The sequence below is a fragment of the Phocoena sinus genome, chromosome 1 (genome assembly GCF_008692025.1).
Source record: "Phocoena sinus isolate mPhoSin1 chromosome 1, mPhoSin1.pri, whole genome shotgun sequence".
Lineage (NCBI taxonomy): Eukaryota > Metazoa > Chordata > Mammalia > Artiodactyla > Phocoenidae > Phocoena > Phocoena sinus.
In genome coordinates, this window is record NC_045763.1 from 108,172,623 (window position 1) to 108,189,123 (window position 16,501).

Here is a 16,501-nt window from a genome sequence, read left to right on the forward strand (position 1 = left end):
CCATTCCATCCCATCCCACACCATCCCCTCCATAATCATCCTTTCCTTTCCTGATTTCATACAGCACTTAGGATCCTAATCCAGTGCTTGGCAATGTGCTGCCTTAATCTGCTGTCTGGTTAATTGCTGTATATTAACCATCTCACTCCAGCTATATTTAGTTCCACAGGGACAGAGATAACATCAAGCATTTCTTGTTTCATTTCCTGCTGGTACCTTGCATTGAATTGGCACATAATCAGTGCTTAGTAAATATTTACTTCTGTTAACTGTGGGGCTTGGTTTGAACCCAGGGAGAACTTGGGGACTCTTTCCCTGAGACATGGGTCGGGCATCGGATGACCAAGTCACTTCTGGAGCCTTTACAGGTTCTGCTAAGTGTTCAGTGGTCTGGTGTCCAGCCTGTATCTGATCTTTCTGATCCCCAGAGGGACAGAGGAGTCTAGAAAAATCCTAGTTTCCCAAGGATTTCAAAGTTATCCCTTAGGGACAACTGACCCAAGAAGGCCTGAACCAACCTAAAACCTCAGATTTGGCAAAACTGTCCAGCATTAGGAATGTGCAAGTCAAATAACTGCACATCTTACTATATTTTATTGGCTATGATGTATCTACTCTAAGTGTCTTAGTGTTGGAGAAGGACCTGTAAATATCTTCTCTCCAACCTTTTCCTTTCACAGGTGATGAAACAGGCCCAGAGAAGTTGTGTGGCTTGTCTGAGGCCACCACAGCTAGCAAATGACAGAGATGGGATTAGAACTGAGGTCCTCAATTTTAAGTTCAGTGCGATTTCTACCAATCTGGGGCTAGAGTCTTGAAGGAGTTGTTCATAATTGTTCATCTACACCCATTGCAAAATCAGATTAAATTAGCTTTCCTAATGAGAATGTTGTTTTGACAGTGCTGTGCTTCTTTGTTTACACAAACTTTTTTTCTTTTTCATTAGTTATCTACTTTATACATAGTATCAATAGTGTATATATGTCAATCCCAATCTTCCAATTCATCCCACCCCTCCCTTTCCCCCCTTGGTGTCCATATGTTTGTTCTCTACGTCTGTGTCTCTATTTCTGCTTTGCCAATGAGATCATCTATACCATTTTTCTAGATTCCACATATATTTGTTAATATGCGATACTTGTTTTTCTCGTCTTGACTCACTTCACTCTCTGTGATGGTCAGATAATGGCTGATAGCATGGGGCTCTAAGCTTGACTTTGTTTTTTTGTTTTGGTTGTACTGCGCAGCTTGTGGGATCTTAGCTCCTCAACCAGCAGTGAAAGCACAGAGTCCTAACCATTGGACCGCCAGGGAATTCCCTTGAATTTGTTCTTGACTTAATCCATTTTACCTCCTCCTTTCCTCTCTCCTCTCCCTACATAAATTTTCTCATGTATCACATGGGATATGAGATGCCACCTGCCCCTTGCTTCTCTAAAGTGATGTTTCTCAGAATTTTTAACCAATAATGCTATACATTGAAAGGATAGTAACTTTCACCCCCAAGTAGAGAAGAGCTATATAGATTGCCAACCACAAGCTCTTTAGGGTTATCAATTTTTGTTTTGTTTTTTGTACATTTGAATTTTGCATTTTTCTCTTCACAAATCTTTTTTATTTTGCTGTTAAAAGTGTATATTTCTTTCCATTTAGTATTTGACATCCTAGAAAGAGGTGTCTTGGTTATCCAGTCTTCCTACACCCTCTGGTGCATTGACACATGCTCCTGGGAATATCCCCACTCTAGTTTGAGAACTGCTCTAAGGATACAGCTACATGTGCAGTTAATATCCTTACATAAAGCATTTTGCATTACTGAAGAAGTCTCTGTAAATGATTATGACATTTATATTTCTGCTTCAGTATTTCATTTCTTTATAAACTTGCATTCTTTGGTAAGTGTCACCTGAGCGAAACCCACCTTAAATACTATCAGAATTGGCAGTTTTCCTTTTCTTTTTCTTGCCAGGGGCCATCGAGTTTTACTTTTCTCTCAAATGACCCAGATGTTGGATATTCTCCAAGACTACATGGATTATAGAGGTGACATCCCTTGACCACTACATTGCTCAAGACTTTTAGACTTTTAACAGTCCAGATAGGCCCCTGAAGAGTTACCTGGGGTGTGGGGCTGTTACAGAGGAAAGCAGTGTAAGAACAGTATTCAGAACCAAAGGAAGATTGCTTACAGTAGGGGCATGCCTGTATATGAGAAGGGACAAATTAGCATTTGGTTTTGAGCTGACAGTGTTTAATTCCACAGAGAATACTTGGAAATGGTTAATGTTTCTCTGTTTTCTCCCTCTGTGTGAAGGCTACAGCTATGAGCGTGTGGATGGCTCCGTGAGAGGAGAAGAGAGACACCTGGCCATCAAGAACTTTGGACAGCAGCCCATCTTTATTTTTCTCCTGAGTACCAGGGCAGGTAGGCCGCATAGACACTGACCAAAGCAGACAAATAAGGGGTGACACGGTACCTTTACGTCCTAACCATTAGTATGTTCTTCCTTAATTCTCTGAAAGGTGAGGTTATTACTGAGGAGTGTAAAAAAGGGGGAACTGAGGCAGATGACATCAGTTTATCCAGGTGCTGGACTTTTAGTGTGGTGTTCTTTTCTATCCAACTGATCTAAGCTTTCATGTCATCAAGGAAGTAAGGCTAAAACCTGGGGTCATTGGAAAGTAATTCTAATCTGCTTTGACTATTGACCTGGGATTATCCTGAAAGATTCCTATGATTTTCTGCAAAATTTTAGTCACATTTGATAGAGACAGCTTACCTTCCCAGCCATGAAATGAGATAGCAACCTGTCTACTAGTTGTCCTTCCTACAAGTAGCTCTTGAATAGTGTTGTAAAAGCTTAATAAAAATCTAGTGTTAAAAAATGTGATAATGGAATTGCCAGCTTGTTAGAATTATTTATAACATTGCCTGTATAAACTTGTTAAAAATATTATACATGACATTTATAGTGTTTTACCAGTTACAGAATGTTTTCATTTCTTTAAATAATACATCAGCTCTTGGAGATGAAATTATTCTCATGTCATGGAACAAGCAGACCTTAAGTTAGTTTTAAACTCATAGAATCTTAAGTTTCATTATTTTATTTTTTGTGGACCTAAATCTTGATGGAATAGATGCAGGAGCTCTGAAGGGATATGTGTCCTCTATAAATAAAGGGAGATCAATATCTTTATGAGAAGAGAGTTCAGGCTTACTTAGTAAGCATTTATTAAGCGCCTAGTACTATAGGGTATAAAAAAGAAGTGTTAGATATACTCCTTGACCACAAGGAGATTGTTCTGCCTGTGTACGTCTCACCTCTGTATTGTGAAGATCTGGTCAGATTCATTTGACCCCACTTGCTTCCAAGATCATCGACTGCACCCTGGATCTCAGCCATTTGTTCCTGTCATTAGTTGTCTCAGGAGTAGACTTAGGAGAGACCGAAAGGATCAGGGCAAACATCATCACTGTTGGGAAAACAGCCCTAGTTATGCTTTACTGATTTCATCATCTTCATATTCAGAGAGCAGCATTGTTTGAAACGTCTATAATTAGGAAGAAAGAGATCTCTGCTTTTCAGCTAATCTCCTTGGAGTACTCAGAATTAGTTGAGACACAGTGATCTTTTAGAAGCCAAAGCAGTTCTGGACATGAGTCTTTTCCAAACACTGTCCTGTTTGCTCTTGCTTTTTAGCTGTAGATTTGCATCATTATCATTTATTCAGCAGTTTCCCTCCAACTTTCAAATATTTCTGATTGATTCATATCGCCACCAGGTGGCAGTGATAGCTCATGAATATGTCCCAAAGAAGTCTGGCTACAACTTATTTATAAAATATCACCCCTTCATGAAGAAGAGTTGAACTTAGGCAACATTAACCCAAGAAGAAGAAGAAAATTTTTAGGGAGCACACTTTAATGAAACAAGTGCCTGGGAGGTATTATGGAATAGTGGGTAAAAAGCATAGGCTCTGGAGCCAGACCATGTGGCACCGAATCTGGTACTTTCTCTTTCCAGCTGTGCAACTTCCAGTAAATCCCTTAACCTCTCTGTGCTTCCATTTCAACATCTATAAAATGAGCATAATAACAGTAACTGCTCATAGGATTGTTGCGAGGATTAAAGGAGTTAATATATGTAAAGTGCTTATTGAAACAGTGCCTGGCAAGGAGTAAAGCACAGCACCCGGGTAGCCATCATTATTACTAAGTATAATTTAGCATCTCGCAGTAAACAGTCTTTATTATCTCTTTATTCCAACTTTAATTTTATATGAAGGGTTTAATTAGAATATTCCTGCCTGGCTTGTCTTGAGATCCAGCATAGAGACAGTAGCCTGTCTCAAAAGTTAGTCCTTAATTTTGGCTCTTGGAACAAGCCGTTTCAGGCTTGCTTGTTTCAGCAACGAGCTGTAACGACCCTGCAAAGAGGGAGTCAGTTTTGTACTTGTTTCCACATTAATCAAAGAGAAGGCTGTAATTTGCCTTCATGGTTCTCTTAATTAATTCCTGTAGTCCAAGGAGCCTCCGCAGCCCTTTTCTTACAGCGCTGAAGAAAGACCGGAAAGTTGTCCCAGGGAGTGTTCTTGTCCTTTGGTTGGTTTTGTTACCTTGTCTTTGATTAATGTGGAAACACATACAGAAGAGACTTAACTGAAGTTTTCTCCAGTCAGAGGGAGGTAGCTTCCCCGCTCCTCTTGGGAGTGTAATAAATGGCGTATCCCCTCTTCTCATTAACTTGTATCGGGGGTCTTACTGCTTAGTTGTACCTTGCAGTGGACGTTAAGAGCTCTTCTCTTAATGTTGCCCACAGCAGACCTCACTCATACTTAAAACTGGTTCTGAAAGAGCATGTGGCCTTTTCTATAGACGATTCTAAACAAATTGCAATGAAGATTTTTAAACAGAAGAGATTTAAGATGGCTTCAGGGCATGAACTTAAGTACCCACTTTTGCTCCTTGCCCCTGCTGCCCTCATTCTGTTCCTTTCAGTCGTTAAACTTTCCCAAGTCAGGTGATAGGAGCCCAGGTAGGACTTTTAACCACTCCAAGGCTCTGTCTGGAGTTGGGGATGGGGGTGTCAGTTTGAAGGATGAAGCCAATTGTTTTGGCTGCTCTCGGTTTATCAATCTGGCCACTGTAGCCCTGCGTCTTTATTGTCTGGTCCCTAGCCCATGTGCTACTGATAACATTCTTTTCTGCATTGTTTTCAGGTGGAGTTGGCATGAACTTAACGGCAGCAGATACCGTGATTTTTGTTGATAGTGATTTCAATCCGCAGAATGACTTGCAAGCAGCTGCCAGGGCTCACCGAATTGGCCAGAACAAGTGAGAGATTTAAGCATAGCACGGTCCCACTTCCTTGGCTCCTGAGCAGTTCTGGGTTGGGGAGGAAGGTGAAGAGTTTGGGCTGGTGACAGTCCTAGACTGGAGGGCGAGAGACTGCTAGGTTTTAGCCCAGCTCTGTTGCTCACTCACGAGTAGTACTGGGATGGGCATGTTATTATTCCATACTTGCTTTGTTAAAAAGAGCAAAGTCGGGCTTCCCTGGTGGCGCAGTGGTTGAGAGTCCGCCTGCCGATGCAGGGGACATGGGTTCGGGCTCCGGTCTGGGAGGATCCCACATGCCGCGGAGCGGCTGGGCCTGTGAGCCATGGCCGCTGAGCCTGCGCGTCCGGAGCCTGTGCTCCGCAACGGGAGAGGCCACAACAGTGAGAGGCCCGCGTACAAAAAAAAAAAAAAAAAAAAAAAAGTCAAATTGTGAAAGGACTAGAAGGAAGCTTTAGAAGTTATTTATCTCATCCTTCCTGAGTTAAGGTCTAATTCAGTTAAAAAATGAAGTTATGGCTTTATGGAGCTAAGCTAAAAAGATAAGTCTTACCCTTTGGCCTGAGGATGATTTAGATCTCCCAAAAGTTTTCCTCCACCACAGATAAGGAGCCCCAGTTATGGCCATCTCATCATCCCTCCCTTGACTTTTTTGGAAAGGTTCAGTGAGAATTAGAGGCCGGATCTGTCTAACAAATGCCCAGGTTCACATACAACCACTTCCCTTTAGTTGTACCCTGAACATGGCATTTTGGGTTTGTTTTCTTTTAGGTGTATTGACCTTGCATGCTTGTGCCCTTCTTTGCAGACCCTTCTATGTTAGCGCGTTCCTTTCCTTTGACTTCTGTCCAGGTCCGTTAAAGTCATTCGGCTGATTGGCCGAGACACTGTGGAAGAAATAGTCTGTAGAAAAGCAGCCTCCAAGCTGCAGCTCACCAACACCATCATAGAAGGGGGCCATTTTACTCTGGGAGCCCAGAAACCTGCTGCGCATGCTGACCTCCAGGTAAAACGTATTCTTCACTTTAGAATATGTCCTGGTGTTAGTCAGTGCTCCTGTGGATGAGAAAGTAAATGAATTAACCACCTACTCTCCCCAACCACACATTTGTTCTCTGGCCAAATTCCTACCGGCCATCGTATCTACTGTGTGCAAGCTGCTGTGGGAGCTAAAATGAATCTGATATATAAAGGCAGAAAAATACAGAATGAGGATGGGCTTTGGATCCCTCTGCTTGGATTCAAATCCAAGCCTTGCCACTTATTGGCTGAGTGGCTTTGAGCAGATCTCTTAACCTTTGTTTTTCTAAAAGTGAGGATACCACAAGTTACCTCAGGGGGCCTTCAGAGAATTAGATAAACAGCTCAGCATAATAAATAATGATTAATCTCATACCTCCATCTTAACCCCAAACCCTTTGATCAGCGCTCTACATCACCTTCTTCATACTCAGAGGAAGGTGGACAAGATCAGGAATTCAAAATTATGCCATAGGAAAAATAGACGAAAGAACTAGAGTTAATTGCTTGAAGAAGGGGACGCAGGATAGGAAGCAAGTGCTGGCCTGGAAGACTTTAGAAAAAGCTGTCTTCTGGAAGACGGCTTAGAGATATTCTGTAGCAGCCCTTGGGTTAAAATTAGAACCCATATTATGATATATCCCAGGTTCTCCCATTTTGACCCAGGGATAAGGGGCTGGAAGTGGAGAGACCAACTCCTAGGATACTGGAAAGATCCAGGTGTGAAGTGAGTAATAGACCTCTGATGGGGCAGTAGCAGTGGGAGGGTCTGGAGTGAGCAACATTACAAAAGAAGAAATGACAGGAGTCGGCTGCTTAGAGGTGGGAAGCTAGGGAGATGGAAAATTCAAAGATGTCTGTAAGGTCTTAACCCTGGATGATGAGGATAGAAATTAGGAAGAAAGAAGGTAGGCAGAGTTTTAGGAAGGGAAGATAATTTATGCTTTAGTCAACAGTTTGCAGTAAAAAATAAAATATAAACAAAACTATTATTAGAGGAAAACCCAGAGACAAAAATTTCATTTGCAAAAGTTTGTAAGAGAGTAGGTTTTAAAGGGACTAGTTTATCAAACAGAAAATATCAATACAACAAGTATTTAAAGGAAAAAAAAGTTAAACACTATTATAAGCAGAATTACCCAGTTTACAGTTAGTCTGGTTAAAAAAACATTTTCTCACATGGCTATCATATCCACAAAGACCAGTGCATATCTTTACACATCAGCTTTGCAAAAGACAGGGCTCACATTGGTTTTGTTAGTGAGTAGGTAACTTACAGGAAAGGCTCAAGGTTTCTTTTATTTTAGGTCTAGAACTAGAAAGTATCCCTGGGTTTTATGCATTTACTTGTTTGATTTTTGTTTATCTCAAGGTGCAAAGTGTGTTTTTTTTCTTTCTCTGTTCTTCCTTTGGTTCCCAATTGATGTGTGCACGCTTATCCATGCTGGTGGCAGGGCCGGCTGTACGTATTTTTTTCACATTATCCAAAAGGCAATTACAAATGTAAGATGAAAGCTTGAGCGAGAGGTAGGGACAGACTGCAGAGACTCTTAAATATAGTTCTTCATGCACGAGTTCTCCCATAGAACCTTGAGAGTGACAAGTTCAGCGTTGGGTCTGGTGGTGGGAATAGATGGCAGAGCCTTGGAGTGCCCACATTCTGGGTGTGGGAGGAGGAGGGGTTGTCAGTGAGAAGTTGGAACTCTCTCCCAGTGCTGGAGGGGCTCAGGGGATTCAGTCGGGGTGTCCTTGTGATGCGGGCTGCTGGGCATGTCCATGTGATTGAGTAGACATGCCTCTGTGCTGTGGGCCAAATACTAGTGGGAACATAGACCCCTGGCTATTTGAGAGGGGCTCTGTTGGAATCTTGCCCAGCTTGGAAGGTGGTTATCAGAAGGTTACATTCTGGCTCTAATGTTTGATTTCTCTCTTCCCTGCCAAGACTCTGCAAGTTATCTCTTTGGTTGCCAAAAGCAAAGGTAACAACCCAATGCCCTTGTCTCAGAAGAAAGCAGGGTTTGTTTGTAGAATAAAAAGAATCCAATAGTAAAAGATGTAACTGTTTAGTAAATTTAAGAAGTATAGGATCCTGAAGTCCTCAAGGAAGGAAGGTTTGTTATCCTGCAGGAGGAACGTAATAGAAACAGAGAGAGGCAGATGCAGATGTAGTGAACATTTATTGAACACCTACTGTGTGCTAAGTATCATATGAAGTGCTTCTCTCCGATTGTTTCCGTAAATATGAATAACAAGAGAATGCGGTAGGCACTCTCTTTATTCCCATTTTAAATAATTTGCCCTAGGGCACTCATTTATTAGGACGCCAGTCCAAGTACTCTCTAACTTCCAAGCACATGCCGTTAATTACTGTAATATATTGCTTCTCTAAAAACACATGTAGTCCCTTGGTGACTGAGACACCTCACAAGTGAAAGCATAAATATAAGGTAGACTGAAGGGAGTGTCCCAGGACGGACCAGTCCTTTTCATAAATAGTTGGCTTTCTTCTATTTTTGGTGCCAGTCGCCTTGTTATATATATATATCCAGGTTAAAGATCAGTGTATCCAGGTTTGTTTGATGCTTAGGTGAGCTGCCTAAATTTTTTTCAAGCTGATACAGAATACATTAAGATTTCCAAGTTACTCACAAAATACACCATCTGGAGATAACTGACCCAGTCTAAAGAGACAAGATGCAAATGAGCCAAGATGTGAATGCGGCTTGGTTCAGGGTCTCAGAGTTATCACTTAGGGAAGTACAGAGTTGGAAGTAGGAAGCTAAAGCCAGGAAAGATGATCTGAACTTTTTAGGTGGTTCCTGCAGCCCTAGGGATAGGCTGAGGGTACATTAGAGAGAAGGAAAGAGAAGCAGGGTAGTGCAATGCTAGAGGAATGTCCAGCAACATTAGAATTGAGAAAGGGCTTTCAGGTCTAGTGGTTGGGAGTTGTTACTGGTCTTTGTGAAGGCGTTTTCCATAGAGCACTGTGGCAGGAACAAAATTGCCAAAGGAAAGAAGTCACTTAAGAAGTACCCCATGTAGCCCTCTCGTTCCAAGAAGTTTGGCAGTGGAAGGGATGGGAGAGTAGCTAACAGGGTCTGTGACTTCTCACGTGGCTGCTGGGATTGCCTGTGAAAAAGACTCCATGAGAAGTGCTAAGATAATGCAGGAAATGGCTGTTATTCAAAAAAAGAAAACTTGGAGGCTCAGATTTTTTGTTTATTGAGAATCGTTAAAGTCAGCATCTCTGACTATCATTTATCACTCTCTGCTTACCCATCATCCAACTACAAAACAGCCCCATTGGTGTCATCCGTCATGGGGAGAGAAAGAAGGCTGACCATCGGAGGAGGAGTGTGCCTGGTGTCGTTAAGCCACTTTGCAAATCACTGATATCCAATGTTTGTTTTCATGAGGGCCAACTGGACTTTTTGTTTTCTTCATTCAAGTTGAGTGAGATACTCAAATTCGGTTTGGATAAACTGCTGTCCTCTGAGGGGAGCACCATGGATGAAATAGACCTGGAGTCTATCCTGGGAGAAACAAAAGATGGCCAGTGGATCTCTGGTGCCCTGCCGACAGCAGAAGAAAGAAGCAGAGAACAAGAGGAAGGAAGTAAGTGGGGGGTGAGAGCAGAGCCAATGGCACGGCCACCCCAGGCTAGAACATGAGTGAGATGGGTCCCCAGGGAAAGTCCTGGATACTGCTCCTGGGACATCCTTTTCCTGTCCAGCCCTATTCTCATCCTGGGCACACTGTTTAAGACTTAACGTGGTTCAAGAACTCTTCCTAGGCTGATTGGAAATTGTCTGGCTGTTCCCTTGTATCTGAACTTTGAACCAAATTGATGATGCTAATGCTTATGGTAGTATCAATCTCAAGGGTTTTAATTTGTGTTTTTTCCTCCCTTGATGGCAAGCATCTTCTCCTTTGTTTATTAGTAAATCCTTCAGTCCTTAGTATGATGCTGCACATAGTGATCCCTTTTCTGAATAGCAGAATGAGTTATTTTTTAAATTATAGTTAACACCAGTTGAGCATTAAGTGTGAACTTATGTGCCTTATACCATTTCACCGCTCTGTGAAGTGAGGTACCATTAATTTTAATTTTTTTAGTGAAGCAATATATATGATCATGAGATGATCTTGTCTTTTTCTTTCTGATTTGGGTCAACATTTGTCTTTTGTCCATTTCTATATCTATAGTATTTTAATTTCTTATTTGAAATGTTTTTTTTCACATAGTAGCTTTGTAAGGATGTTCCCTGTTGTCTTAGGGTTATTTTGAAATGACTTTATTTTCCCATACCAGTGGCAACAGAGATTCAGTGCAGACTGGGGTGAGAGGTCTGATAGTCTTACTAGGCTTCTTAATTCAAGAGTACCTTATTCCATTCATACAGAGAAGGGCAGTTTCTTTACCCGACGCTGCTTCCTTTTATTGGGTGGAGAGTGGGCTGGCATGACTTCGGTTTTGTGATTCTCATTTGTTTCTGTAGGACCCTGAATTTCCATCACTTGCTTCCTTCTTTCCCTTTGCCACCAAACTGTCAAAGCACGTCTTCCCCTTCTAGGTTGTCTCTTTCCCCCAGAAGCAGTGCCTTCCCAAATTGTAAGCTGCAACTACTTTCTAGTTCCTTCCTTCCAATTCCTTAGTAGCCGCTGCTCTGATCTGCCAGGTCTCAGACCTTTCTTCATTATTTTCACATTTGGGGTGTGTCCTTCTCGAGTGGGATAAATTTGATCTGTGTCTGACGTTGGTAGAACCCCGCTGCCTCTTTGCGGTGTCTGCCTGACTCTACTCCAGCGTGGGCTTGGGAGCCAACTCAGCTGGTTTGAGATGTTCATTTCTCTACCTACCTGCAAATTGAAGTTTGTAGTACTCTCTGCCTCCTAGTTTTGTAGTTGGCGTGGGTTCAGGGTGGTTTTGGTATCATTGTTGTTCTGTATGGTTTTTATAGGATGTTTGGGGAGATTGGAACGTCAGCAGCTGGCGTGATTCTACAAGACAGTGCTCTTTGACTTTCCTCGTAGTTTAGCTTTTAAATTTTTTAATATTAGCATCCCATTTTTATTCTTCAAGAACTCTTTCTTATTCTCTGCTTGTTGTTTTAAATGTATCTTGTTCTCATTCTAGGGATATAACATCCTCTCTGAAGACATTTATTATAGCTTTTAAAAAGTATTCCAGGGAGAATATTTATTGTATCTTTTAACAAAGTATTCCTCTACTCGCTGTGTTGTCTCTCTTTTCTCCGATTGCTTCTCCTTCTTTTTAAAAAATTTTTCTTGTCCTTGTCGGTAGTTTTCCTGAAATACCTGGTGTGCTCTGGCTGTCTGTTCACGTGTGCTGGTGAAATGCCAAAGCTGATGGGCAGCTCCGGCCTGAGCAGGTATCTGGGCTCCCGGGGCTTATTCCAGCATCACTGGTTGGTGAGCTGTCTTTCACACAGAAGGGGACCTTCCCAGATGTCTGTGTTCGAAGTCTTTTCTCTGGGCAACTCCGTTTCTCCAGAGACAAATCCTTTAATATCTTTCTTGGAAGAGGTGGGTAAGGGTCGGAATAACCTGTTTGCTCAGATTGAGGAGACAACGTGAGTAAAGGGGTTCAGGGCACTCCTGTATTTGGTGTGCAGATTTTCCCTCAGTTCCCCCACCCCTCAGTTCCTCATCCATGGTAAGTTCTAAGCTTTTGGGGGATTGAAAGGGTCTGTGTTCTTATAATCACCCCCTGACTAGGCACCTGTGTTTTGCTTCCATTGTTCCTTTCACTCTGTTATCATCCCTCCAGCCACTTCTATTTTCTAAAGAGTTATTGACCTTTTCATCCACTGTCGTCTCATATATCTTTTTAAAATCCCTTTACTGCCATGTAGTTATTTTAGGTGGGAAAAGAAATAGATGTATGTGGTCCTATTTTTAAGTTGCATTTTGATTACATTAAGTACTGAAGCTTGCACCCATTTCTGCACTCATCTAGATTAATTTCAGCCTATTTTCCTAACGTTTAATAGAATAAAATAAAATTTCACTGTTTTCCAGAAAGATAATTACAATTTTTTGGCAGTTGAACTGAGAAATATATTTTTTTTTCAGGCAGTCCAGCTGCCAGAAAAGATTTCCCAGTTGTATTAAAATTTTGAATTTTGTCTTTGATCAGTGAGTATAGAGTTCACTCTGTGGTAGGTGATTCCATTGACAGGCTATAGATAAGTGTCTAAGCCTGTGGTCTCTATACTTCTCTGGGCTGCAGACTGAAGACAGATAGCATGGTTAAAAGAATACAAATAAATATGGAAGACTAGTAATTACAGCATCCCCTATCAAAATTAAATAGAAAGCAGGGTGGCTTTATCTTGAATGCCGGGCTTTTTTTTTTTTTTTTAAATCACGTTCGTAAGTTGAGAATTGCATGAAGATACATATGTTGATATTTTACACTTCTCGACTCTTTATTTTTTTTTTCCACTTGTTGGTAGAGCACCTCATTGAAAGCCCCCCTGCTGATTTAATTAGCAAATGCCAATTAGAATTACAGCTGGTTGGATTTGGGTACAAGTGTGAAGCAGTTGATCTCTTGAGAATGAAAATGTTTTGCTTTCGAACTCTCTGGGAAAAGCATACCTACAGCTGATTTTATAATGCTGTGAAAATACATTTTTGGTAACATGTGCTATTAAATATGTTTCACTTTAGAATCATTGTCTCACCTCTCTCTGGTTGCTAGTCTTGGCTTGTTATGACTTCTCTTTATCATGTGATTCATGATCTTGGCACGTCACCCAACCTCTTTGAGCCTTTGGGTCCTCCTCTGTAAAACGGTGCTATTAGTACCTGCTTTACTCTTTTACACAGTTGCAAAACACATAGCATAAAATGCTGTTCAAGTTTACACTGTCACCATTATTGTTGTTACTGTAATTGTTATCTGCTGGCCTGTTACCTTTCCATCCTTCTATAGAGAACAGTAATGTACTGAAAAGAGAACATTGGCCTTAGAGTCAGGAAATCCTGCCTTCTTCACTTATTAGCAATGAGAACTGGGGAGTCTCCTGATCACTGTCTGAGCCTCAGTTTTCCCTTTCTTAAGTGGGGTTAGTTATATCAGAACTGTGGTGAGGCTCATGAAGATGCTTCATGAGATCTACAAAGAATATTGTAAATCTAAGGGATTGTTTATGTGCTTCTTTATTCCCTCCTAGATTTTCTACTTGTTCCTTTTAATTTTACAGCAAAGGAGGGGAAAAGTTGAGTGTTAAAGGTGTGTTTAGAATTTAAAAAATATGCTCTTGGTTACCTTTATTAGATAATCTTAATGTCAGTGAGATTTATGCTGGGGAGTTGTGTGGAATGAACGAGTGATGAGTGTTCCGGAACTCAGCAGGGTGGAGGCATCCAGCAGAGACTCACAGACCATCTAGAGATGGACCAAAAGGGCTTTACCATGCTCTCTCCTTTGAAAAGTAAATACACGAGATCCCCATGTGGATCCCAACCCATCAGCATTAGTGAGACCAGAAATCCAGTACCTTCCTCACAAGCTAGTCTTAGCCCATTTAGAACACGGGCTGCTCTTTTGTTCGCCCTGGTTATGCTTTGACTAGAATCAATGTATTTTTCTTTAGTATCTAACATTTTTCTCTTTGTGTTTTATGTTTTTAGAAAACCACATGTACTTATTTGAAGGTAAAGATTATTCTAAGGAGCCTAGTAAAGAAGACAGAAAATCATTTGAGCAACTGGTGAATCTTCACAAAACCCTTTTGGAGAAGACTAGTCAAGAGGGCCGGTTACTCCGACATAAAGGCAGTGTAAGAACTATTAATTTGTGTAAGGATAAATTCTTTCAGATGTTCATCCTAAGAGAACAAACAATGATGCTGGGAGTGATTGGTTAAGAAATAAGTGTGTAAGTGTTTGTTGAAATACAAGTATCATTGATTGTACCCTAGTATAAAAACTATGTAAGAAGTTGGCATAAAAATAATAACAAGGAGTGTATATTTTACCGTTTAATGCAGGTGATAGCAGCCTTGTCTGTCTAAGCCACCCCTGAAGGGATCACTGTATTAACACCAAAATACCATACCCTGCTGCTGACAATCATGACCCTATGTCATTAAGAGAGGATGGCAATCATAAGTGTTGTGTGTAATGTCCACCGTATTTGGCACTTAATCTGTGCTCATTAAATGCTAGTTGTCATTAAGATAATCATGATGTTGAAATATTCTGTTTAAGGCAGAATGATATAATACATTGAGGAAGATTTCCATTAAACATGGTTAAACCTAAAATAGCATCCTGCAGGGTATGCCTTCAATTTTTTAAAAAAGAAGTTATTTTCTGAAGTACCTTATTCCTAATGAAATTAATCAAAATGATGTATTGCTGTACTAACCATGGCAGTGCTTTGGCTGAGTTTAGAGCACAGTATCCTGGTTACCATGCCTATAAAATGTCTTAACTGAAGTGTCTTGCTACCACTTCCCACCACCCAAGGTGACGTGGAGATGCAATGTCTTGTGAAATATTAAGCACGTTGCTTCTGTTCAAAGTGTGTTTTAGGGATGAATGAAACTCGTGAAGGAACAGGTAGCCCCCAGCTTTCCTGGTTATGGAGCTTGTTCTTCCTACAGGTTCTCATCCCAGGCCTTGTGGAGGGGTCTACCAAAAGGAAGCGGATTCTGAGCCCAGAAGAGCTGGAGGACAGGAGGAAGAAAAGACAAGAAGCAGCAGCCAAGAGAAAGAAACTATTAGAGGAGAAGAAGAGGAGCAAGGAAGAAGCAGAACATAAGAAAAAGTATGTATGTGTTACTCGATTGTATTATTAATAAAGCTGAGGTTCCCAGTTGGTAAAGGAATCACTGTTGCATAGTGAGTCCACAGTTGAACATCACTTTACAATTGCAGAAAATGTCTGTAAAGCTGGTAGTTCCTGCTGGTACTAGAATACATTTTTAAAGGTTAAACGTTAACCTTAACAGTTAGTCTACTTAAGAGAACAGTCCTGAGTGCCTAAGGCAGAGAAGATGCATTCAGTTGAAGCTAGAAAATTTTAGCATTTTATTTCAGCTGCCTAAGGAGAGTAGTTTACTTGAACATTCCCTTTTACTCACATGTTCTTAAAAACAGTGACATCCGGTGGCTGCTCATTTTTGAAGTGTAGTCAGGAGGCAGTTAGGCTAATCAGTAAAGGCTTCTTGTTTATTTACAAATAGGCAGAAAACAGGGTGAGTTTCTATTTGCATCTCCACTTGGCACTTACTGTTTGTGAATAGCAGTACAAGCTGTGCTCCAAGGGAAACTGTGATAAGCCCAGTTAATTTCCTTTCCTCTCTGGCCTGTTGAAGGATGGCTTGGTGGGAGTCCAACGATTACCAGTCCTTCTGCCTGCCTTCCGACGAGAGCGAACCAGAGGACCTGGAGGACTGGGAAGACGAACGCTCTGCCCAACTGGATTGTGAGGACCCGGACTCGACCTCCATCAAGTATGTAAGCGGTGATGTCACCCACCCACAGGCTGGGGCGGAGGATGCTGTCATCGTGCACTGTGTAGGTAGGAGAAATGGGGCCTGAGTCTTTATGGTACCAAGGTCTGGGGAAGATGAGGCAGGACCCTGGTTTAGGGGTGACTAATGGGCCCAGTGTAGTCTTGTGTGGTCAAAAAGAGTGAATTTTAGAACCAGGAGACTGGGATTTGACTCTTGTCCCTCTTGTTTATCCGGTTGAGCAGCCCAGCCTCTCTGGGCCCCAACTTCCTTATCTGTATAATGGTATAAGATCTGCCCTGTTCTCTGCGCAAGGTTTTTAAGAGAGTACAAGGAGGTAACATGTATAAGACAAACGAATCCTTTCCAAACTCCAAGCATGTTCTTCCCTCATGACCTTTGTACTTTTTACTTCCTTTGTCTGGAGCCCTCTTTCCCCACTTCGCCACATCAAGCATTGTTCAACTGTTTGCATCTCAGAGAGGTCTCTATTGATTGCCCAGACCCCGTCCTCACCCCTCTATTCTTCTCTAGCCACTTTCTTACCTTATTTTACTTGATGATACATCACCACCTGATGTATTGCCTGTGTATTTGCTTATTTGTTTCATTGAACTAGAAAATAGCTTCATGGGAGTAGGGATTTCTTTTT

At 41.5% G+C, this 16,501-nt stretch overlaps 1 protein-coding gene across 7 annotated transcripts in view; it reads left to right on the forward strand.

Annotated features, from left to right (window-relative positions):
- Positions 1-16,501, forward strand: part of CHD1L (chromodomain helicase DNA binding protein 1 like) — a 51,371-nt gene that overhangs the window by 24,470 nt on the left and 10,400 nt on the right. For 5 of the 7 annotated variants that reach the window (XM_032608432.1, XM_032608411.1, XM_032608421.1 and 2 more), the window contains 8 exons: positions 1,970-2,043; positions 2,315-2,425; positions 5,224-5,338; positions 6,191-6,344; positions 9,808-9,973; positions 14,021-14,169; positions 14,998-15,161; positions 15,712-15,917. In XM_032608432.1, coding sequence (XP_032464323.1) covers positions 1,970-2,043; positions 2,315-2,425; positions 5,224-5,338; positions 6,191-6,344; positions 9,808-9,973; positions 14,021-14,169; positions 14,998-15,161; positions 15,712-15,917 — 1,139 coding nt within the window. The remainder of the gene's footprint in view (positions 1-1,969; positions 2,044-2,314; positions 2,426-5,223; positions 5,339-6,190; positions 6,345-9,807; positions 9,974-14,020; positions 14,170-14,997; positions 15,162-15,711; positions 15,918-16,501) is intronic. The other 2 variants (XR_004346208.1, XR_004346210.1) reach the window with 2 other exon arrangements.